At 41.1% G+C, this 24,366-nt stretch overlaps 1 protein-coding gene across 2 annotated transcripts in view; it reads right to left on the bottom strand.

The window, feature by feature from the left end:
• KDM3B (lysine demethylase 3B) overlaps positions 1-24,366 on the bottom strand; it is a 52,398-nt gene that overhangs the window by 8,879 nt on the left and 19,153 nt on the right. The window contains exons 6-15 of one of the 2 annotated variants that reach the window (XM_019740206.2): positions 23,028-23,102; positions 19,772-20,371; positions 15,343-16,579; positions 14,235-14,436; positions 10,824-11,038; positions 9,898-10,050; positions 5,063-5,170; positions 3,952-4,079; positions 2,579-2,852; positions 1,594-1,850 (exon numbers count right to left, since the gene is read on the bottom strand). In XM_019740206.2, the coding sequence (XP_019595765.2) occupies positions 1,594-1,850; positions 2,579-2,852; positions 3,952-4,079; positions 5,063-5,170; positions 9,898-10,050; positions 10,824-11,038; positions 14,235-14,436; positions 15,343-16,579; positions 19,772-20,371; positions 23,028-23,102 (3,249 nt within the window). The remainder of the gene's footprint in view (positions 1-1,593; positions 1,851-2,578; positions 2,853-3,951; positions 4,080-5,062; positions 5,171-9,897; positions 10,051-10,823; positions 11,039-14,234; positions 14,437-15,342; positions 16,580-19,771; positions 20,372-23,027; positions 23,103-24,366) is intronic. The other variant, XM_074313581.1, reaches the window with a different exon arrangement.

The following is a 24,366-nucleotide window of genomic DNA, read 5'->3' as shown; positions in this document are numbered from 1 at the left end:
GCCCAAGTAATTTTTTTAACGTCACTTACCTAAAAGAGAAACAAATAACCCACATTGTACAGGGCCCAACCACCCACAGCTAATCAAATTTCAGCCATTAATCATAAAACAGAATGAAAAACATTTATGTACTTGTTGGAAATGATCTCCGACATATATAAACTGAAAACAGAAAAACTGTGTAGAACCTCTGTGTAAAAAGAGGGGGAAAAAGCTATATACACATGCTATTATCACAGAGAGACTACTCATGAAACAACAGTGACCTCCAGAAAGGGAAACAGGTGGCTAGGAGACAATGGTGGGAAGGAGACTTCACTGTTTCTTTAAAATTGTGTACCTTGTGAATTCATTTGTTCAGTAAATGCTTACTAAACACCTACTATGAACCAAGCACTGTAGCACTAGGGATATGGTGAATAAAACAGCCAAAAATGCCTTTAAAAAGAGGCGAGACAGACAATAAATAAAACACACAGTAAGTCAGATGGAAAGAAGTGCTATGGAAAAAATAAGTGTAGAGAAAATAGTTATGAGTGGAGGATGGGAGTGGGATGGACCTTTAAAAAGGGTGATCTAAGAAGTCTTACTGAGGAGGTGACATTTCAGGAGGGAGGAGAGGAAGCTGATGATGAAGCAAGCCACATGATTACACGGGAAAGAAAGTTCTGGGTGGAGGAAAGGAGAAGTGTAAAGGCTCTGAAGAGGGTGCTTGCTGGGCCATATTCAAGGAACAGCAAGAAGCTGGGCACGGCCAGAGCAGACTGAACAAGAGTGAAAAGTGGTAGCTGAGGTCAGAGAAGTGAGGGGAAGATGCAGAGAGAGGGCTGGAGCCTTACAGTTCACTGAAAGGACTCTGCTTTATGAGAGAAACAGGATGCCCTTGAAAGATTTTAGGCAGAGGTGACATGATTTGACTTAAAGGATCTCCTAGCCGCTGCGTTGAAAACAGACTAGAGTGGAAAGGGAAGGAATAAAGAGGACCTATATAAGGAGTTTACTGCAAAAATTCACGCAAGAGGATATTGGCACAGACCAGAGAGGAAGCCGTGGGGCTGATGAGAAATAGGTGGACTCTGAATACATCTGAACATCAAACTGACAGGGTTTGCTGACAGACTATTATGAAACGTTGAGAGAGGGAAGTCCCAATGACTCTAAGATTTCTGGCCGAGCAATTGGAAGAATGGAGATGCCACTGACCAACAGAGGGAAACTAGAGGAGATAGCTTACAGGCAGATCAGGAGCGTGGTCTTAAGTATGTTAGGTTTGAGGTGTCTCTTAGATATCCAAGAGATTACAATAGGTACTGCCTAGGTTTAAAAAAAAAAAATTAATGTCTTTCAAGAAAATAAAGTGATTTCTACAGATGACTAACAATTTCAATACTTCAATTTCTACCAACTTCCTAATGTGGCACAAAAGGTTCACTATTTAAAAGGACCTCAAACATTCCCCAAACTTAAAGACCTTTTGGCTGGACAATGGAGAGAACACAAGTCACCCACGTACCCTCTAACCCAGTTATCAGCTCTGTGAAGTTTCTTTCACGGAAAAGCAGGAAATGCTCGAAGTATAGAGGAGACACTTACTGCTGAGGATGTAGAGAAGACCGGGGGGAAGGGTATGCCTGTGTCCAAGGGGGTTTGAGGAAGTTTTCCGGGCCCGGAGTGAAGGAGGTCTCGAAGGCTAGAGCCTTCGGTTTTGTTGTTGGAGGCAGTGGGACCGAGTAACAGACTGTTAAAAAGCTTTGGAGTCAACGGAGAGACTTTTGCAGTGGAGTTGAACGAGTCCAGCCCAAAGGGTGAATGAGACTCTTTACTGAGCACCGACCTCAGGGACCCTGCTTCTGTAAGAACATAACCGGGAACAGCATTAGGCACGACAAGGAACACCCAGCAGGCAACTGACTCCTAAAAATCAGCCAAGTGGGAAGGAGGAAAGACTCCTCCCTCCCCTGCCCCCCAAAACTGCATACGGGTTGTCTGGGCCAAGCCTGATGAGCTATGACTATGGCCAAGGAGAAGCTCCCCTACTTCTTCCTTTCTCTTCCAGATCTGGAGTTCAAACTTTCTTTTGTTCCCATCCATCTTTAGTCTCCCTCCCTGTCTAACAGTGTTTCTTCAAGTGGGTCTCCAGAACATTTGTATTGGAATCCCCTGGAGTGCTTGTTAAAAACGGAGCTTCTTGGTCTCACTCTAAGAGAGCCTCACGTGACAGTGCTGGTAGGCACAGGAGTCTGCATTCTGTACGATTCCCCAGGTGATTCTGGTGCCCACTGAACACGGGGGCTCGCGCTCAATTCTGGCTGCATAACACAGCCACCTGGAAAGCTTATTAAAAATCTTGCATCAATTCTGACTGAAGAGGTCTGGGGTAGAGCCCAGCCATGCGACTTTAAAAAAAAACTCCACTTCTACAAAGAAGTTGAAAGAGATTCCCTCATTTTATGTGATCAGCCAGAGAAAGCAAGTGGCATGTTTCATAAATGTGGATGGTAATGTGTGAGTTGGAAGAATCCCAGAATAACTCAAGTGTTCCACCCACAGGCAGGGCAGAGGCTTGTGTTCATCTCACCTTTTGTTTCTTCTTTAGCCTTCTGAGTTGCTAAATCCGCCAACCAGTGCAGGGCAGAGGAGGGTGGGGCTGTGTCAGGGCAAGGGGGCCTGATGGCTTTTAGCTCACTATTGCTGTTTGATGCCAGACTGTCTGCTTTGGGAGGCTCATCGGCTCTGATGTCAGTGCTGTCGGCTTTGGGATCGGGCTCTGGAGTTGTTACCGCTGCAGTTCCTCCTCCACCTGAGAAGGTGGTTTCATTTCCAGAAGAGGCACTAGGGTTTATGCTAGGAAGCTAAAGCACAGGAGGCCAACATGGTTAGAGGGGAGTCCTTGTGCAGAAAAAATAAAACACAAATAGCAATACCTGCTCACACAAAATAGGTCTGGAAAAACAATCTGCAACTGCCCCATAAACTGCTATTTCATTCATTCATTCATTCCTTCATCATATAATTATTGAGTCCTACGATGTGACAGAAAACTACACTAGGTTCTATGGAAAGAGCAGTAAACAAGCCTTGGAAATAAAACAGGTTTGTTTTTTTTAAAATTTTTATTTAGCATATCTGACGTTCAAATTCTGCAATGGCAAATCGGTGATTAGAACTCGACCTTACAGAGCTGTTCTGAGCATTAAATGAGATAGTACATGCAAAGAGCTTAGGATAGTTTCGGGCACACATAAACTCAATAAATGTTATTCTGTTACTGAATTTTACATATCATTTGCTCTAACATGGCAATTCTACTGATAATGTATCTCGAGGTCCATCAGCATCAATCCCTGTGCCTCTTATTGACCTTGTGTTAGTGGGAGCATTCCTGGAAGGGCCTCCAAATGTATGCAGTTAATTGTGTGTGTGTGTTGAAAAACCAGCCTCTTGTTCAAAATAGCCACCATCAAACTGGAATGACCTCCACCTCTGAGAGAGCAATGAGAAAACCACTGCTCTCTTTGGAGGTCTGGAGGCTTGGGAATGCTTTCAGGGCAGGATGATCCTGGCTCAGAAGGCCAATCTTCGTATCTCCGTACCTAACAGGACCAGGACAGGGACCAAGCATAGACAGGACTGTATTCCTAGTAACCTTGCCTGTACTCTTCATCTACACAGGACCCTAAGGTATAAATCTTGACAAGAAGCAAAGAATCTCTTTGTGCCATTTATTAACTAAGCCTGGATTGGTTTTAAAGATGAATGAAGAGACACTTGTACCACTCAGGGGGAATTGAAGTCCCTTGAGTAACTCTTCTTAGGCTCTTTATAGAAAGGCTTCACCATTCCCTAAATCCTCAGGAATTGCAGGAAAACCTGGGACAACAGAGGAGAAAATGGGGCATTTCCTAAGAACTTAAGTTTCACTCAACTCTACCCAAACACACACCACTTTACCTGCGACATCCCATTGGTGACAGCAGGTCTCAACACAGATTTGTTTTGCCGACTAATACAAGGGCAGTTTGCTTTAATTCCCCACTTGCCGCGGGCAGCATGTACCATGTCTCCAATATTATAAAGAGCTGGGAGAAAGACAACAATAACAACATTAGAATGCTTGTATGTGCCAGGTCTTGTGCTAAAGACCTTATTAACATTATCTCCATCAATCCTTACCACATTTCCATGAGACAGCAGCCTTTTCCCTCAGTTTTCGACAATGAAACTGAGACTCAGAAGTTAGATCATTTGCTCAAGTACATATAGTTGGTCAGTGGAAGCACTAAGGCTGTATTTAACCCAGGTATTCCTAGCCCCAAGTTCTGTGTACTCTTAACCACTAAAGCACACTCTTTCCCTCCTCTGGAAAACTTAACCCGGTGTCCGCCAGAAGAAACTTTAGGGGTAGATTCCTTAAAGTGGAAGAGTAAACATTTTGAGACGTACACTTGAGGTTTATGTACTTTACTGTTCTATTGCTTAGAAGCACTGGGGTATAAAGGATCCAGAGACTCCCACCCCCTACACCCCAGGCTTTCTTTAGAGGAGAAGAACATGGGCAGTAGTTTTGCATATTAACCACCTTCAATGCATGTGTGTTAGTGGAAGTGTGCAAGCTGGAAAGACTTTCTGGAGGAATCACTGAAGTAAACTAGGGCTGTGACACACACACAACCACTTATTCCTACTGTTAAGTCACCTTTTTCGTGGTTTGATTCGGAGGTTTGATTAGCTTCAGCTGGATTTTTATGAACCTAAAACCAAAGGTCTTTCTGGCAACGTGGGGACTGGCTTTTTCTATTCTGGTCCTGACAACCATGGGAATGTAAAATGGTATCTGGAACAGTAACCAACATCTCCAACCAGAAAGGGGAAGGAAAGTGTGTGCAGTGGCTGCATACATTCTAACACACGTCTAAAGATTCCATTTCTCAGAAAAATCTGATGAGGCTTAAAAAAAAAAAAATCAGGCTGAGATAAACCATTTCACCAAACCTTATGATGTGAGAATTCTATCTCAATTAAAAACATTTCCCCACCAAATCTAAAAAAGGAATTTCCTTACCTGTGCCAGGGATGATCTGCGTGGGCATGAGATTCTCTGGTTCATGGGACTGCCCCTTTGCACACTTCAACCAGGAGAAAACCTCTTCGTCACCCATCTCTTCTGTCTCTGAAAGAGAAATGAAATGCCTTTACTTATTTTATGGGGTCACAAGATGTAGCCCTCTTAGACTCCAAAGACCAGTTTTCTCAGGGACCAAAGAAGGTAACAGCTAACTTTTTAAGTCTGCTTCACTGAGATATAATTTACATACAATAAGTCCAATGATTTAAGGTCTGCACTTCAATGAATTTCGACAAATGTACACAGTTGTATAAACACTATCACAGTCATAATATAGAACATTTCCATCTCTCTTCCTCAAGTTCCCTTGAGTGCTTCACAGTGAATACCCTTTCCTCAACCCCTGGTCACCACCGAGCAGCTTTCTAATACTCAAGTTTTGCTTTTCTAGAATTTCATGTAACTGGAAGCATATAGTATGTACTCATTTATGTTGGGTTTCTTTCATTTAGCATCATGATTTTGAGATTCACCATACTGTTGCATGTGTCAGTAATTCACTCCTTTTTATGGCTGAGTGGTATTGGTATGGATATACCACATTTTGTTTACCCATTCTTCAGCTGGTGGACATTTAGATTGTTTCCAATTTTTGTCTCTTATGCATAAAGCTGCTATAAATATTCAAGTACAAGTCTTTGCATGGACATGTTTTCATTTCTCTTACCAATACCTAGAAGTGGGATGCTGGATCATATGCTAAATTTATGTTTAAATTTATAAGAGATGGCCATACTGTTTTCCAAAGTGATTTGCATTCCTATCAGCAGTGTTTCAGATTTCTAGTTCCTCCACATGTTTCACAACACTTGGTACTGTAAATTTTTAAAATTTTAGCCATCCTAGTGGATACAGTGGTCTCTCATTATGATTTTGATTTGCATTTCCCTAATGAATAATGATATCTTTTTTCCCATGTTCTTATTGAATCTGTTTAAATCTTTTGCCCTTTTAAAAACTGGGTTCTTTGAAAAAGAGAAAATAAAAAGTGGGTTCTTTGACTTCTTGTTATCGAGTTGTAAGAGGTTTTTATTGTGGATAGAAGTCCTTCAGGAAATATGTGATTGGCAAATCTTTTCTCCCAGTCTGTGGCTTGCCTTTTCATTTACTTAACACTTTTGAAGAGCAAAAGTTTTCAAATTTGATGATTTAAATTTTTCTTTTGCTTTTTGTGTCCCAGCTAAGATATATTTGTCTAACCCAAGGACACAAAGATTCTCTTCCATTTTTTTTCCTAGAGTTTTTACAGTTTTATAGCTTTTATGTTTAGGACTATGATTTACTTAAGAGTTACTTTTTTGCAATGGTATAAAAACAGAAGTTTATTTTATTTCTTTGGATATGGATGTATAATTATTCTAGAACCATTTGTTGAAAAGACTATCTTTTTCCTCATTGAATTATCTTGGAAACTTTGTCAACAATCACTTGACTGTATATGTGTGGGTTTGTTTCTAGACTTTGTTCTCTTGAAATGAAGTAGTATAAATCCTCCAATTTCATTCTTAAAAAAAAAATTGACAATATCTTTCTTTTAGTGTTTATTCATATTGAATGTAATTATTTATATTTAATGTAGTTATATTGTGGGGTATAAATTTACAGTCTTGCTATTTGTCTCATTTTTTTGTTTTGGTTTTCCTCTTTTTGAATTGAGTATTTTTATGATTTGTTTTGTCTCTACCTTTGGCTTATTAGCAACACCGCTTTATTTTCTAGTGCTTGCTCTAGGGTTTGTAGTATCTTTAACTTATCACATTCTATCTTCAAATATTATACCACTTCACATATAGTATAAGACCCCTATAAAACCATACTTCCATTTTCCCCTCATTTCCTTTGTGCTGTCATTACATATTTTAATTTTATATACATTGTAAACCCTGTAATACACTGTTAAAACTTCTGCTTTAAACAATTATCTTTTAAAAGATTAAAGATAAGAAAAAAAGTCTTTATATGTACCCACATATTGATCATGGAGGTTGTTCTTCATTCCTTTGTGTAAATCCAAATTTCCTTATCATTTACTTCTGCCTGAATGACTGCTTTTAATTTTGTAGTGTGGATATACTGCTTCTTTTCCCTTTGTAACTTTTTTCAGTAAATTGGTTATGATGTGCTTTGGTATGGTTTTCTCAACGTTTCTTCTGTTTGAGGTAGATTGTTGGATTTGTGGTTTTATAATTTTGTTCAAATTTGGAAATGTTTTGGCTAATGAAGCCAAAATACTACAAATGCACAAATATTTTTTGTCTCTGCCCTCCCATCCTTTCTCTTTCTTGGAACCCTAATTATCCGTTTGCTAGACTGCCTACCATTTCCTGTAGTTCAGTAAGGTACTCCTTCAATGTATAAATTGAAGTCTTTCTTCTCTCTGTGCTTAGTTTTGGATAGTTTCTAGTGCTGTGAGCTCACTGTTTGTTTCTTCTGCAGTGTCTTGCTATTAATCCTATGTGATGTTAATTTTTTTGAGATATTTTTCATCTCTAGAAGTTTCATTTGAGTCTTTTAAATATCTTCTATTTCTCTACTTGTCATATTCACGTTTTCCTATGTCCTTAAGCATATTTATAAAATTTGTAAAAGCTGCTAACGTCATTTTATACTAATTCTATCACTACCTTCATTTCTAGGTTTGCAGCTATTGATTTTTCCCCCCAGATTACTGGTCATAATATTCTGCTTTTTTGCATATCTGATAATTCTTGACTGAACACAGAGCTTTATGACATTTATGTTTCTGAGTATTGGATTTTGTTGTGATCCTTGAAAGAATATTTGGTTTTAGTCTGGCACGTAAAGTAACTTGTGGATCAGTTTGGTCCTTCAAGGGCTTGCTTTATACCTTGTTATGGAAGCCCCAGAGAAACCTTTATTCCACTATTAAGGTGTGACCCTTTTGGACTCTACCCAGTGTCTCTCTACTCTGGCTGGAGGGAATACAAATTGCAAGTTCTATAAGTTATTCAGCCAATTGCTTTCTGAGGGTTCTTTCTTAAGCCTTGAGGAGTTTCATCTCATGCATGTGCAGATCACTATATAGCCAAAAAATGGAGGTGATCTCTCTGTAGACCTCGGGGTTCTCTCTCTATGCAGCTCCGACCTCTTTAGCACTCTGCCTCAATGTTCTCAGACTGATCTCTTTCTCAACTCTGTGAGATTGCCAGACTCTGTTTTAGTTGCCTTTCCATGTGCTACAGCCTGGAAACTGCCTCCAGGCAGCAAACTGGGGCAATTGTAGTGTTTACCATGTTTCTTCCCTTCTCACAGGCAGACTCATGCTGCCTGTTGTCCAATGTCTTAAACCATGGTTGCATATATTTTGTCTGTTGTTACTGTGTATGGCAGGAGGGCAATTCCCTAGCAGTTAATCATTCATGGGCAGGAGTGGAATATCTAACAGCTACTTACCATGTAGTAAGTAGTGGGTGTCAGGCCTTGTGCTAACCACTTTACATATATATTTCATTTAAACCTCACAACAGAGATGTGAGAGAAGTACGCACATTATCTTTGTTTTTATGGATAAGAAAACTGAAGCTCTGAGGGGTGAAGTAACTAGCCCAAGACACCATATTGGTGGTAGTAGGTTTCAAATCTCAGTAGCCTAAGTTCTAAACCAGTCACAACGGTTACACTATATCTCTGAAGAGGGAAGAATGAGGAGGTCACGGAGCAAGGATTCTTGGTGTATCATAAGATAAAGCAAGAACAAAGGGAAGCAAAGGATTTAGATAGACATTCTCCAAAGATGATAAACACAGGGCCATAAAGGACATGAAAAGATGCTCAATGTCATTAGTCATTAGGGAAATGCACATCAAGACCACATCAGAAGATACCACTTCACAGACACTGTGATCGCTATAATAAAAAACACAGACAATAACAAGTGTTGGTGAGGATGTGGAAAAATCGGAACCCTCATACATTGCTGGTGGGTTTATAAAATGGTGCAACTACTTTAAAATACATTTTGGCACTTCCAAAAAGGATTAAAATAGAACTGTCATAGGACCCAGCAATTGTACTCCTAGGTATATATATACTCAAAAGAACTGAAAACATATGTCCACACAATAATCTGTATATAAATGTTCATAGTGGCACTTTTAATAATAGCCCAAAGTGGAAAAAACTCAAATGCCCATCAGTTGATGAATGGATAAACAAATGTAGTATACTCATACAATGGAATATTATTTGGCAATACAAATGAATGAATTATTGATATGTGCTACAACATGCATGGGGCATTAAAACAGTATTCTAAGTGAAGAAGCCAGTCACAAAAGGCCAAATACTGTATGATTCCATTTATTTGGCACGTACAGAATAGGCAAATCTATAGAGACAGTTAAGTATATTAGTGGTTAACAAGGGCTGAAGGGGACTCAGGAATGGGGAGAGACTAGTAGTGGGTACGAGGTTACTTTTGGAGTGATAACAATGGAATTAGATAGTGTTGATGGTTGCACAACCTTGAGGACATAGGAAAAATCTTTGAATTGTATACTTTAAAAGAGTGAGTTTTATGGCATGTGAATTCTATCTCAGTAAAGATGTTACTAAAGAAAACAGAACAAGGAAGATGAGTAATAACCCTTCTTGGATTGTTTTAGCCTTCCCAACCAGGCTGAAGTACTGGCAATTGTAAAGAATGAAGCGAAACAGCTAAAGACGGGGCACAAACCCATTCCTGCTTCAATTTCCAAGTGCTACACACTGACAGGTTACCTTTAGAACTGCAAAGTACAATATTTGCTTACCACTGCGTGGACGGCTTTTCCTGAGCCTGTAACAGTCAAGGCAGACCCCAAATCCACATTTGCGACAAACCCAGTGAATGTTGAAGAGAGTTGTTTCACATACGTCACACATCTCCCGCACACCACGCACAGCTCGCTTCCATGCCACTTTCTCTGGTGGAAAGACGAAGAGAAATATCGTTGGCACTGACCATCCTCAACAATAGCAAAAACCCCAGAGACACAATGATTCCTACTCAAGTTGTTTTTTCCAATGATAAAACTAAAAAATTCATGAGGTATGTTTCTGTAATTGCAAGAGAAACAAAATACATGAAATTTCTAATATTTCTGAACAAGGGTCAATAGAGAATGAATGCCTCATGGTATCACTTACAATATCGTAACATTTTTAATTTGGGGGAGCTTGAAATAAGAAGATTCTTCTCTTGAAATGTAGGGCATAATTTCATAGCACAATTTCCCTTAGTCTGGAAATAGGGTCCAGTATCTCACAGACATGGAAATGTCATAAATGTCTGAATAATGCAGGTTCTAGGTGTGAAACATGGCACCCTACAGCACTTCATCTATGCATAAATCAGAGAGTATTGCTTAGTAATACAAACTGGTTCAAAGCGAGCTGAAAATATTCAGAACCAAACCCAAACAGGGATCAAAATGCGTATTATGGTAGCTGTGCAACAAAAATGAAAGGTAAGCAGGGAAGAAGTTTTTGGTTTAACTGTCAAAGACTGAAGGAGTGAGGTCTGCTGGATATAGTTAGGGCCTAAATACTTTGGGCCTATATAGTTTGCTACAAAGGAGTCCTATCACTCATTAATTCTATAGAAAATGCCATCTGCCAGTCCTTCCACTCCTCCCTTTAAAAGAAAACGAAAGTTTCAACGAGGAGTGCATGGAAGATGAGCAAGAGGGTGCCTTACGGTGTGGCTCCACCATCATCATGGCCTCCTTCTCGGACATCACGAGCTGGCAGAACTGGTCCCCAACGTTGGCCAGGATGTATTTTGAGGTTTCTAGGTCTATCCCTTCTGCTAGGGAGGAAGAGGGAATCCACAGGTTCATGGCATCAGGGTCGCTTTGCTGGGGACTCAGAAACCCCTCCACACGGAGCACCCCTTTTCGAGTGAAGATCAACCTGAGATGGGAAGGAAAACAGTCAAATAGCAGCAGTCATGCAAAGTAACATACACTAAAATCCTAGGACCTAAAAGACAATAAAATGAGACTTAACAGGCATCAGGCTGAATTAAGAACTTTCACCATATCTGACCAACATATTAGGTTGGTGCAAAAGTAACTGCGGTTTAAAAGGTTAAAAAAAATTGCAGGCAGGCTCAGTGGCTCAGGTGGTGGGACCGCGGTGCTCCTAACGCTGAGGTCACCGGTTCGATTCCCACATGAGCCAGTGAGCTGCGCCCTCTACAGCTAAGATTGTGAACAACATCTCTCCCTGGACCTGGGCTGCCGTGAGCAGCCAGAGTTGGCGTGAGCTGCCGTGGGTTGCCGCGGGCTGCTGTGCTGCCATGCTGCCAGCAACAGCCGGTGGCCAGCATGAGTGGCCGGCAGCTGGCAAGAGCTGCCATGAGCGACCGATGACTGGTGACCGACTGCCTCAGCCGGGGGGAGCGCAAGGCTCCTAATACCAGCATGGGCCAGGGAGCTGTGTCCTACACAACTGGACTGAGAAACAACAGCTTGAACCAGAGTAGGGGGGTGGAGGCGGAAAAAGGGGGAAAAAATTGCAAAAACCACAATTACTTTTGTACCAACCTAATAGTATGCATTCTTTGTGCTAATAAGAAGGTTGGCTAATACTTAGGTCAGAGAAAAACTCAGAGCCAGGCTCACTGTCACACTGTAACTTCATGTCTACCTACATCAGCTGTTCCCTTACTATTGCCTGGCAGTCACAATCCAGAGGGTGCACTCCCTCTCCTAGATGCCCGTTTCGTATCTTCTCCTTTCTCTTCAAACCTCCAAAATTCCCCTGGAAGACCTTGTTAAGTGTTCCACTGAGAAAATACAAAGAGCCAGAAGAGAACTCCCACAAACTCTGGCCACATTACCACACCTTCCTGCAGCTGGGCCCATGGACTCCATCTAATCTGCTACAATGAATGAACTAGGTCCCAGCAAAGACCAATATTTCCACCTATGCTTTACATCCTATCCTTTCATAAGCATCCCTCCACTAATTCTCTCTTCTACATCATCTATTTTCCTCTCTGCTGAATCATTCTTGTCAGTATTTGTACTTGCTCTCTCAAAAATCCTCGTGCTCCCGTATCAGCTCACTCTTGCTCCCATCTATTTGCTTGTTAGAGCAGCTTCTTGGAAGAGTTGTCTATACTGATGTTGCCAGCTCTCTTTTCCTTTAATCCACTCCTATCACGCTTTCCCCCCACCAATCTACCAAAGCTTTTTGACAAGGTCATTCCCTCTTGTTAAATCTAATGGTCTCTTCCAGTTCTTATCTTACCTGACCCAATCAGGAGCATTTGCCACGGTTCACTACACCTTCCAGGATAAACTCTTCAGTTGTATTCCAGGATACCTCGCTGGCTGTTCTTTCTCAGCCGTCTGCACTAGCTCCTCCTCATCTCCCCCTCTCTCAATGTGGGAGAGCTCCAGAACTCAGTCCTTGGACTGCTTCTCCTCTCTATTTACACTGTGATTTCTTACACGATTATCAATCAGGCTTAGACTCAAACAGTTTTAAATACCTGGTGACATCCAAATTCTTACCTCCAGTTTAGACCTCTTCTCTCAGCTCTAGAGTTGTATATCCAGCTGCCCTTTCAACACCTCCATTTGGAAATCTAATAAGCACCTCAAATTTAACATGCCCAAATTAAAGCTCCCCATTTTCCTCCCCAAACCTACTTTCCCCTGAGAAATCTCCTTATCAGTAAATGGAAACTCCGTTCTTCCAGTTTTTAGGCCAAAAGCTGTAGAATCATCCTTTACTCCTTTCTTTCATACTTCACAACTGACCCATCAGAAAATCATGTGGGCTCTATCTTCAAAATATATCCTTAATCCAACCACTTCTCATCACCCCTATCGCTACCTCCCTGCACTAAGCCACCATCATTTCTCACCTGGATAATTGCCATAACCTCTTTCCTCTGCCTTCACCTCAATGTAATCTATTCTCAAGAAGGTTGTCACAGTGCTGCTTTAAAACATTCATCAGGGTCACTCATCAGCTCAGAACCTCCAATGATTCTTATTCAGCATAAAAGCCAGGGCCCTGAGAGTAGCCCTTTAAAATCTGGACCCATCATGAACTCTTTGGCCTCAACTCCTTTCCTCCCTGCTTACTTTTTTAGTCACTCTGGCTTCATAAACACACCAGGGATATTCTAGCCTTGGGACAGTTGCTCTTGTTGTGCCCTCTACCCGGAATATTTGTCTCCCAGAAAAATGTGTGGCCAACTCCCTCACCTCCTTCAGGTCTTTACTCAGATCGAACTTTCTCAAATTATCCTCTTTAACACCATAGCTTCTCTAAGTCTCCCCACACTTCAATCTTCTTTCCCTTCTTTATTTTTCTCATACTTATTATCAGATGACATACCATTAATTTAAGTTTTTTTCTTATTTACTGTCTGCCTCCCCAACTATAATGCAAACCTCTCAAGGACTGGAATTTGAGGTCTTGTGCACTACTAATACCCTCAGTGTCCAGAGCAATGAGTAGCACACACTATGTGCTCAACATAACATTTGCTGAATAAGTGAATCCACACCGTGTGGATAAACCATTTGGATTTCTTTATTTTAAAAATTAAAGATTCTTAAAGATCATTTAGAAGAAATTCCTCTTCTAAGTTTATCAAGTGTAAGAAAAGTAACTAAATAGCTGTGGTTTGGTAAAATCAGGGGATATTCCTAGGATTTATCAGTTATCTCTAATTCAAAGATGATTCACTTTCTCTCCTAATCTTACTTTCCCTTCTTTCTAAGGGACTCCAGTTACTCTATCACTGAAGAGGCGAGTGAGTGGTCAGGCAGATTCAAAACATAAAACGGAGTCCTGCTGCTGCTATACCACTGGTTTCAAATGGAACCCAAGTTAGGAATAACTCAATGTAGCTGAGGAGCTGGCAGCCGAGACTGTTCAACTGCAATTCTCACGGACAAAGCCACATGGCATTTCGCCATCCAAACAACTAAGTGGCTACTACGACAGAGCAGTGGACTCTGAGAGCAGAGGAGCAAGGAAAACGAAGAGAAAGATGGTGAGATGTTTCCAGATGCAGAGGAACAATGGGAGTTACACATCACCAGTGGGAGCTGGGCAGGAGACCAAGGAGAAGTCTGGGTACCTCCGGAAGTGAAAGAAGCGGCAGGCGACCGTCGAGTCGTCTTGTTCCTGTTCCTTAAACTTCCGATAGCGTTCCAGGCGGCACTCACGACACTTGTGCAGGTGAGGGGCTACATTGATGCACGACCCATCCTGTAGGAAGGGCTCTCCGGACTGCTTCAGCTTCTTCACTTTGCTCACATCCTTCAGGACTGACTGGCCAACTACGTCAAGGGAGGGAGGAGAAATGGTTGGCTGTGACAGGTATAGACGAGATGCAATAACACGATCCTTTTGCGGACACACCTGTCCTGACCTGGGTCACTCCTCTTTGCACTGCTTAGATGTATGCCCGTCAGGGCCATCCTTAACAGAAAGGGAGCAGAGGGAGCAAAGAGGCTTCACTTGGGAGCTAAGGACCACGGAGAATTTGTGGGAAGTGGCCCATTATAGTGAAACAACTGTGGGCACATGTGAGGAAAACCCAAGAAGGCAGAAGGGAGCCACCATCTGCCTCGAGCTCCTCACGGGATGACTGTTCTACTACTCAAGGGCCCGGGGGCTCTCATGGGACACCAGTCTCTAATGACAACAGCTACTTTTACCACCTCACTTTTTTTTCCAATCAGCCTGCATACACTTCTGGACCATGACCTCACACCACAGGATTTAATGGCTTTTGGAAAAGGCATTAAAACCTGATATATGTGCCAGATAGAAGCAAAGTGAGGAGTGATTCTCTTTGCTTCCAGTCAGTAAAAGCCTGCTATGTGAGAATGGAGACCAATACTCAGTAACTCCCCTGAAGTAAATTAAAGAGGATGGACCAAAAGGAAGCAGAAAAACACAAGGAAGAAGTTTCTGACCAGACAGACTACCAAGAAGATCACAGATCTTCCTCTGTGGGATTATCACTCTGCAGGGCACATACCCCCTCTTAGTGCCAATTTAGAGACAATCCTGCCCTGAAACAGGCCCGGTGAGGGGGCCTCTGTTAGGGCCTTCTGGCTATGTGATTCTGAGACGATAGAACTTTCCACAGGGAGGGCCTCAGCTGCCCAACAACACAACAGGCAGTGGAGACTTGTGCCAGAGACAATCCCACATACATAGAGCCCCAGCAGGATCACCTTTCAGGGGTGCGGTCCGAGGCCGGCCCTTGGGGGCCTGCTTCCCCTTGCTTTTGCCCAGCAACAGCTCAGCACTGCGTTCCCCATTGGGGCCCAGCTTCCCCATCAGGTGCTCTGGAATCCCCTTCAGGCCAGTCTTGGCCTGCAGCTGCTCCTCAGAGTCGCTCATATCTGACAGGTCACTGTTGGTGCTGGAGTCCGAGTCCTGTCTGCAAGCCAAGCTTCGCTCATCCAGTGAGAACCTTTTCACAGCTTCAAAAGGAGCTTTGTTCTCCTGTGAAAAATCTGCTGGGGAGGACAGAAAGCTGCCTGAGTGCCTGCCAAAGACATTACTAAAGGTTTTGAGGAGGGGATTGTCCTGCTGCCCGGGCCCCACAGTTGGTCTCTCCTCCGTGGGGCTGGAGGAGAGAGTAGGCATCTCAATGGGCTGGGTGAGGCTGCTGGTGGGCGAACTGGAGCGGCCATTCCCCATGGCAGAGAGGCTCGGACCCCCGGTGGTAAGAGCGGAGCCCAGAACACTAGGCACCAGTTTGGAAGAGTCAGTTGTGATGAAGAGGGTTTTCTTCTTTGCTAAAGATGCCGAATCTGAAGAGGAGTGAGATTCGGGCCAGTTGGGTGCTGCCTTGGAGGTGACAGTGGTAGCAGAGGAAGAGCTACCTGATGCCTGAGATGCAAAGCTGCTGAAAGGGCTATGGTCAACTTTCTCCACAAATGCCAAGAAAGGGTTAGAGGGCTCTTCTCGGGATAGTTTGGGGGGCTGTAAAAATAGATTTTCATGACTCTCTGGGGTGCGGGCATTCAGGAGGCTCCGTGGGAAGGCTGGTGTGAGGGTGGGCATGGACTCTGCAGGCACTTTCCGGTCCACAGAGCTGCCAGCCTTAGAGCCTGATTTAGTGTCTGCTCCAAGAGTGGATCTGCCTTTACACAGGCTCTCAAGGCTTTGTTTGAATGAATCTCGACTGGAGGAATCATCAGCCAAACTTTCCGAAACGGTAGTGAAGTAGTTACTGGTGGGTAAAGTCTGGGACATGCATTGAAAAAACAAGTTTTTGGAGAGATCAGAGTCTTTTTGAGACTCTGGTGCAGAGCTCCCACCAAAAGAGAAGCCCAAAGGTTTGTTTTCTGCGGCAAGAACCCCATTGGATTGGCTCCTCCCACTTCCAAAAGTCAAAGGTTGTGATAAACTTGGAAGAGACGCTCCAAATCCAGAAGAGGCCAGAACAGAATTTCTTGAATTCTGAAAAGAAGACAGCTTGAGTTAGTGATGCTGGCATCTCTTTATAACCGTATGATCTCTTTCTTGGACCTAGGCCAACATTTCTTGTAAGGTCAATCAACTTCTCTCCTACAATTCCATGAAAACTGCTCTTATAACTAGATTTCACCAGCATTAGGGAACAAACCTGCCACAGACCACACAGAGAGCATCTTTAGCAAAGTGAGCTAGACATAGCAGGATGTCATTTATCCTGCCACTCCCTTGGTAGTTAGTGAACTGGTTGTCACAGCACTAGGAAGCTGTGTAGGCTTCCTAGTATCTCTTTGGAAATAATGGCTCCACCAGGGAATTGGTGAAAAGGATTCCTGAACAGACATCAGCTTTTACTTTGAAATATACCAAATGACCATGTAATAGTAATCTACCTCAATGACCTTAGGGGCTATTGTTGAAGTTTTGATTTATTTAAGCTACTGCAAATTCCCCATCTTACAAAAGTGACTTCAGCCCCATGAGCCCATTGTACGTTAAGGAAAAGTATTCTTTTATTAGTTTAAAACTCCCAAAGATGGGTCCTTTTGGAATTTGGCAATTCATTTATGGGTCCAAGTTAATCTAAAAGCTGAATATGTTTCAATAAAGTTAGACCTAAAGATGCTAAATTAAAGAAAGCATACTGAACCCTTGTGTTACCACCAGGATCTAACAAGTCTCCAAACAGGAAACAATGTAGATGCTGATATGCCCACCCAACAAAAGCATTAAGCATAACAAACTGCACAATGAAAAAATACTTTCCTTCTTTCACCTTGAAAAAGTTAACTTATGCATATGAATAAACGGTGTGTGTGTAAAGAAGGGCATATATTATACACCCATATACCAGTACATACACAGAAACATCCGTAGGTAGGTATGAGCACTTATGTAATACTTATTAATTTAATAAAACCCAGGTCTTAACACTTGACTAACGAACCATAGAGTACTAAAAACAATTAACCTTCAGGTAGTAGAGGATGGTCCCCCCAAACATTCACTTTGAAACACTGGAAATAAAAATTATCCCATGACTGCTTAATGGATATGGTGTTTCCTTTGGGGTCAATGAGAATTTCTGGAACTAGACAGTGGTGATGGCTGTACAATATCGGGGATGTACTAAATGCCACAGAACTGAACTCTTTAAATGGTTAAAACGGCAAATTTTATGTTACATGTTACTTTGCCACAATTTAAAAAAAAGTTCCAGGTAAACAAAAGGGCTTTGTTAAAAAAGGGGGAAGTTTCAATTTACCTAAGGTATTCTTTAAATATGCAAGAGGATTCTACTTTAAGACTTCGCTTGAGGGCAGCATAGAAGCATGAGGACCAGGCAGCTCACCAGCTGACATTTGCTACAGAGACAGTTTCAGGGCATTTTAGAGTTCATTATTCTTTTTTCTTTTCCTTCCCACTAACCAACAACCATTCCCATTAAAAAAGAAGGGAATAGACAGACACAGCCCTGAGGCTTTGCAGTTGTTTCGCTAGCAGGATTTGGCCAGGCGCCTTGACACCTGCAGGACTGCAAGGAACCAGCATGGGTAGCTCAGGTTTCACTACTAAAGTTACCCTTTAAAAATAAATACACACATGAATGAAGACCAATTTGGATGGTCTTTCATTTTCCTTCAAATGATTAAATTCCAAATCCCTTTCTTATAAGAAAGTGATGACAAGCTGATTTCAACTCAAGTTTTTAGTGCGAGAAGTTTATAAACTTCTTGATTTGACATCATAATGGAAACATCCATGTCTGTATTTTTAAATCCTATCCCAAGGAGAATACCTAGGCTGACACATTAACAAAATTACTGATGCGGTCACAGAAATTTCTCCAACCTGTATGGAAAATGCCCTTTGAATCCACATTTCATCTATTCAGCTTTGCTACTACTCCCAACAATAACAGCACTCAGTGAAGCTCTCCTTGCAGCGTGTAAAATGTGGTCTATTTTGTAATCCCCATTTACATTGACATTGCCTTCGACATGGAGTTGATTTTAATTAATCTGGGCAATATGACAACACACACACACTGGAAATCCACATAAGACCTCACTTTGTTCTCTTGGGAATGCTGGTCAACTAAGAGGACAAACCATGAACAGTGTGAAATTTGCATTTACAGGCCTTCTTCTCTCTGCCTGAACATTTCACCTCTCTCCCCATCCCTACACACTAGGGATTGACAAACTGCATTTTCTAGGGAGGGGAAGAAATCAGGTGAAATGCATACTCCATGTTTTACCTGGCATTGTTATACCTAAAATGTTTCCATTTTAGGATGTGAGCTCCTTCAAATAGCGATTTCAATTCTTTAAAATATACAGTACTTAGCACACAGTAGTTTCCTATATATAATTTTAAAAAATCATTTAGCATTTTATCTTTGTATTTCATATTCCAGCTTGAAAAAATATGACTAAACATCATGAATCATACTTTGGTGACCAAAGTAAGAGTCAGAAGACTATGTGAATTGATTTTGATATTGTTTCAAATTTGACTGGGGAGTCAACTTAATGCTAATTTGTATTTAACAAAAGTTCAATTTCAGCAATGATACATGCATATCAGCTAAAGAAAACAGTAAACTGGATACTACTGTGATTAATTCTATCAAATTTTCCAGGTAAAGCTTAAACAGATTAAGTTAGCTTAAAAAGATTAAGAAAAATTTAGGGCCATATCAAATCATGGAAAGAAGCCCAATCTCAAGGGAAAATATCATAGAAAATGATGAACTGAAAGCATGGGTTGGTAACAGGAGCTTTCACGTAGCCTTAATTATAGTGTTGACTACTACCATCACTGTAATTCATTAACCTTGCCTCTCCCGATCCTGGTGGAGGCTCAACCACCATGTGAACTAAACAGATAATTGAATTAAGAAGATTCTCCACCAAATCTCTTATTTCATTAAATTGGGTTGTATGATCAGTTTTGATTAGCCTAACTGTTCAAGTGACTTTTAAGAGCTGAAAAGGTTATTAAAATATACACATTTGCCCAATGAGCACTAAAGGACTATCCAGAGTTCAATTTAAGCACATCTCAGAAATACTCCTTCCCTGTGACAATTGAGATACTTTTTAATGTGTTAACAACAAAGTAGGGTGAAAGAGTGAACCCAAATCTTGCACATCTGCCCCTGAAACAACTCACCTCTCCTGGGGCCTGCGACCGGCTGTCTTTCTGTTTGTCTGGCCCAGTCCCTGCTGCAAGGCCAGTGTCTGAGATCCTCACCGTGGTTGGGGTAGAGCTGGCGGTAGTGACCACAGCTGCTGAAGCCACCATGCCCTGGCCAACTTGTTCCAGTGTTTTTCCTGCCTCTTTGCTTTCGGCTCCACCCACCTCTGGTGCCAAAGGTGTCTGACCTGTGGCTGTAGAATATGGAGTAAAAGGTACAGGTGTGTCCCCACCTACAGGCTCATCCTGCACCACCAGAGTCCTGCCGTTTTCTTTGGTGTAAGTGGCAAAGCGAATGTTGCGGTTAATCTGGGGGACAAATGGAGTCGGTGGTTGCTTGGCTCTCTGATCCAGCCCTGGCTCTCCACTGGCACTCCCTCCTTTCCAGGGCCCTCGGCTCGCCTCACCTCCATCACTCCCATTACTGTCTACTTCACCCCTGTCTCCTTTTAATTTCTTTGATGCAGGGTCACACCCAGAGTCCGAAGCACTTTTTCTCCTCCGGCCATCTTTCCCCTCTATGCTCTCTCTCTTCTTCTTTCCTTTGGAAGATTTTACTGCTTTTAACGTACCCCCCTACAAAACAAAATTCAAAAGAGATTTATTACAAGGGACTTTCCATCCTGTGAAAACCATAAACCATTAGCTCTTTCCCATGTCTAGAAGCAGAAAATCAAAGCAGGCACAGATTGCCAAGTGCCAATGCCAGCTCTAAGACCTCCCCTTTGTGAAAAAGCTCCAATCTTACTATGACTCAATTTACACACACATATTCAAGATAACGGTCACTAGAGATTAACTCACTTGGCAAACCTTCCCTTAAATAAAATGTACTACTTCCTCAAATGAACTTTTTGAAGATTTTAAAAATTTGTAGAATTTCTTTTGCAGAACATAGACTGCCAAAGCTAGGCTGGGATCTCATTTGTCCCTTGATGGAAAAACACTTTATTTCATATTTATCTCCTTGTTTGACAGAAACTGGCATTTTAAATATTGAAGTATAAAATCTCTTCCTCCAGAAGTCACTAAAAACTGGTAACAACAATAGGAAAACCAGCATTTCTGAGTCTGACCAGAGGAAAAGTGAACCCAAAAGAGACAGGTCTGGATTGCTCTTAAAGACACTATAAAAAAGCAAAAAAAATATCTCCTGACCTTATGTCAAAGCATTAGAGCAAAGCGAAAAAGGCAGGTTCATTGCCCAAACAATCAAATCTCTTAGCTCTTCCAATAATTTCAGCCTATCTCATAATATCTTACTTGTGTCTTATTTGAGAGGCCAGATAAGCTTAAAAGATACAGGTTAGAAGGGGCAATTCCCATCTTCTTTCCTAAGAAGTACAAAGGGGGAGGGGCTTGGGACACAGCTAACATTCTCTCAAGCAACCTTTGTGCAGCAAGAACTTGTCTGAAACATTCTTAGATTGGTATCCCATCATGAAGCAGGTATTCTTTTTAGCTTTTTCAGGTAACTTTCAGATCGTTTACTTTGTTGATAATGTGTTGGGGGTGGCAGTAAGCTAGTGACAATTATTTAGCCATTAATATTTACTAACAATAAATCTACTCTTAACTGCCCTTGAATATTTATAAATTCTTTGTGCAGATCTGTAGCTTTGTTGTAATCATTATTATAGCTGTTACAACAAACTTTTTCAAATTTTAGATTTCTTTTGCCAGTTCTAGTTCCTGTATTTCCCTCCCTCCCTTCTCTTTTTCTGCCTTCATTTCCATCTTTTCTCCTTTAATTTCCTTCTACAACTCTTAATCAAAGCTCAAAGTTCTACTTCCCACATACTTTTGGTAATATTAACCTAAGTTTCTAAATCTTTCATTCAAGAACTATTTTTGGTTGCTAAGAATTATTTTCATTTGATCCTTTTGAAACATTTTTATCCCTTCTTCAACCTCTATCACCATCCAGTTTTCATTGTTGTAAACTACAAAAGTATGATCAGTGAAATCTCCCCTCTTGCTCACTTGTTCAAGGAGATGAGGTTGACTATGGATCTCTAAGAAGGGTTACTATAAAACTTGGCAGAACTGTCAATAATAGTTGTGCTTTGTGAGCTAAGAAGGTAGTCACGTCATGGCCAAAGCTGACTAGGGAAGATTCCAGACCTGCTGCTGAAAACCACAGATCTCACCTCTAACTCACCTGGCCAACGAGCAGAGCCTGGCTCACAGCAACCCCGCTGAGCAACAACTTATAGTAAATACTCAATGTCCTACTTACGGTGAGCTACTCACATGTGAGCAGACAGCCTAGGACATTGATACCAGTACTCCCCAGCTATATCTAGCCAGCTGAACAGTACCTGGCATATAATAGTAGCTTACTGAATAAATGGAATAAGGAAGCAAAAAGGGGCCCAACACACCATCAAAAAGGTGTTTTCAGCCATGTAAACACAGTCAAGAGACTTATCCTACTTGTGGTAATATAATATGTAGTAAAGAACGATTTCATTTAACCCTGATTCTTCCCTTATCTTGCTTCTTGAAGCCATGCATGACTGGATAAAGACGATGAGGAAGAACTGTCTACTTAGCAGGAGTGGCCAAAGCATCAATATTAGAGGCGCTAAGAGACTATGAGAATATGTGGACAGCTGGCTGTACTTGTCAATATTCTACTAAAGGAAAATCACATAGAATTCCTTGATTGGTTCAGGCACTGATTTACAATGTACATTTTTGTGGGCTACGATAATTTTAAATGCACCAAGAGTTGGCCTGGTTCACAGTAATTATAGAGTAATCCACTGTGTGCTGAGCACTGAACTAGGCACCTGTTTGATTTGATTTTCTTGGGATACGAAATTTCAGACTCCATTGGAGCTCACTACCACCTAATGGAAAAGAAAAAAGGCTGTAGCTTCTCCATTTCTTATTACTGGGTAGATCATGAATATTACCACTGCTTACTACAGCTTTAAATGTCTACTGTATCTTTCAAATATACCTATCCTAAAAGAATGTAAGAAGAAATAGGCTATGGATTTTAAAAGAGTTAGGCAATATAGCCGTGATTAAAAGGGTTTGCCCAGACTAGGTCTCTTTCTTGAGACTATCCTCCCTTAACTGGACAAGACTGTGGAGAAAGGAAGATGTACAGTGGCCAGAGCTGAAATCCAAAGGGCATCCATGGATAACACACACATAAGGAATCTACATAATAACATAATGCAAGCGCATGAGTCTGCTCAGACACAGTCCATTACTGTACCTCGCTCTGAGGCGTCGAATTATCCATCAGCATCACATGAATCAGTCTGGGATCTACAGACTTGATCTCACCACTCTACAGCAGGAGCAAGATAACAGGTTATAGGAAAAAGAGGGGGGGGAAGATTTAATACTTTGTCCACCAAAAACATAATTATGTATTTTTCTAATCTATGTAATGATCTCTTTATTTGTTTCTACTTCCCTACTAAAATGAAAGCTCCACCAGAGCAGGGATCTCAACTGTCTTACTCTCTAGAATAACATCTGAAATAAAGTCTGGAGTATGGTAAGCATTCGCATTCAAATATTTGTTAACTGCCCAAGAGTCTCTTTTAGGGATGTTAATTTCACGTTCTGCATCTCTAAAACCTTCCTATTATGTACATTACAGAAACCAAAAACCTTCAGAACCAATAATCATTAAAAGCACCACTCTACTATTAAAAAATAAAAGCTTTAGGGAGGGGCCAATTTGACATGGTGGGATTTAATATGCATATTCTTTGACCTAGCAATTCCACACCTATGAATTTATTCCAATAATGTGAAACAGTGATATATGTTCAAGTATATTCACTGCAGCATTATTTGTATTAGTAAAAATACTGGCAATGATTTAAATGTCCATTAATTTTAGATTAGTCATGATACATCCATTCAGTGGAATAGTACGCACCTATTTTAAAAGGACAAGGCAGATGTCTACATATATTTACACAGAAAGATGTTAATTTAAAGTATGATTTATATAACAAATAGATAATATTATACACACATGATATTTGGAAGAATATGTAACATATATCAAACTATTAGTGGTGGTTACTACTGAGGGTAGTGATATTTGCGAAGGGGAAGGGATGGCTTTCAAAATCTACTTTATGTATGTGCATTGTCTGAAATTTTTAAATAAAGATTAATAATTTTTTAAAAACTCAAATAAATAAAATCATGTATGCTTATATTACATGTGACTGCTAAGGTCAAGTCTGAAACCTATTCAAATATATCAAAAATACGTATTTATTTGCCTCAAAACACTCATTTATTGTTTTTCCTATACAATTCTCCAGATAACTCTAAATGCTGTTTTTTTGTTTACTTCATTAGAAACAATTTTTTCAGTATCTAAGGGACAGTGGCATAAGCACTGCAAAAGCAAATACTGACTACTACTACTAACCTTTACAAATGATAAAATAATACCACTTCACAATTGTATATTGTTTTATAGATTTCAAAACACTTTCAAATACATTCTCACTTCCCAAAACAATGCTATGAGGTCAGTGTGTGTGTGTATGGGGTTCCCTAATTACCTCTAATTTATATACGAG

This window comes from Rhinolophus sinicus, linkage group LG10 (genome assembly GCF_036562045.2).
Source record: "Rhinolophus sinicus isolate RSC01 linkage group LG10, ASM3656204v1, whole genome shotgun sequence".
In the NCBI taxonomy this organism is placed as follows: Eukaryota; Metazoa; Chordata; class Mammalia; order Chiroptera; family Rhinolophidae; genus Rhinolophus; species Rhinolophus sinicus.
The sequence above is the reverse complement of the archived record's forward strand: the minus strand, read 5'-3'. Positions and strand labels throughout refer to the sequence as shown.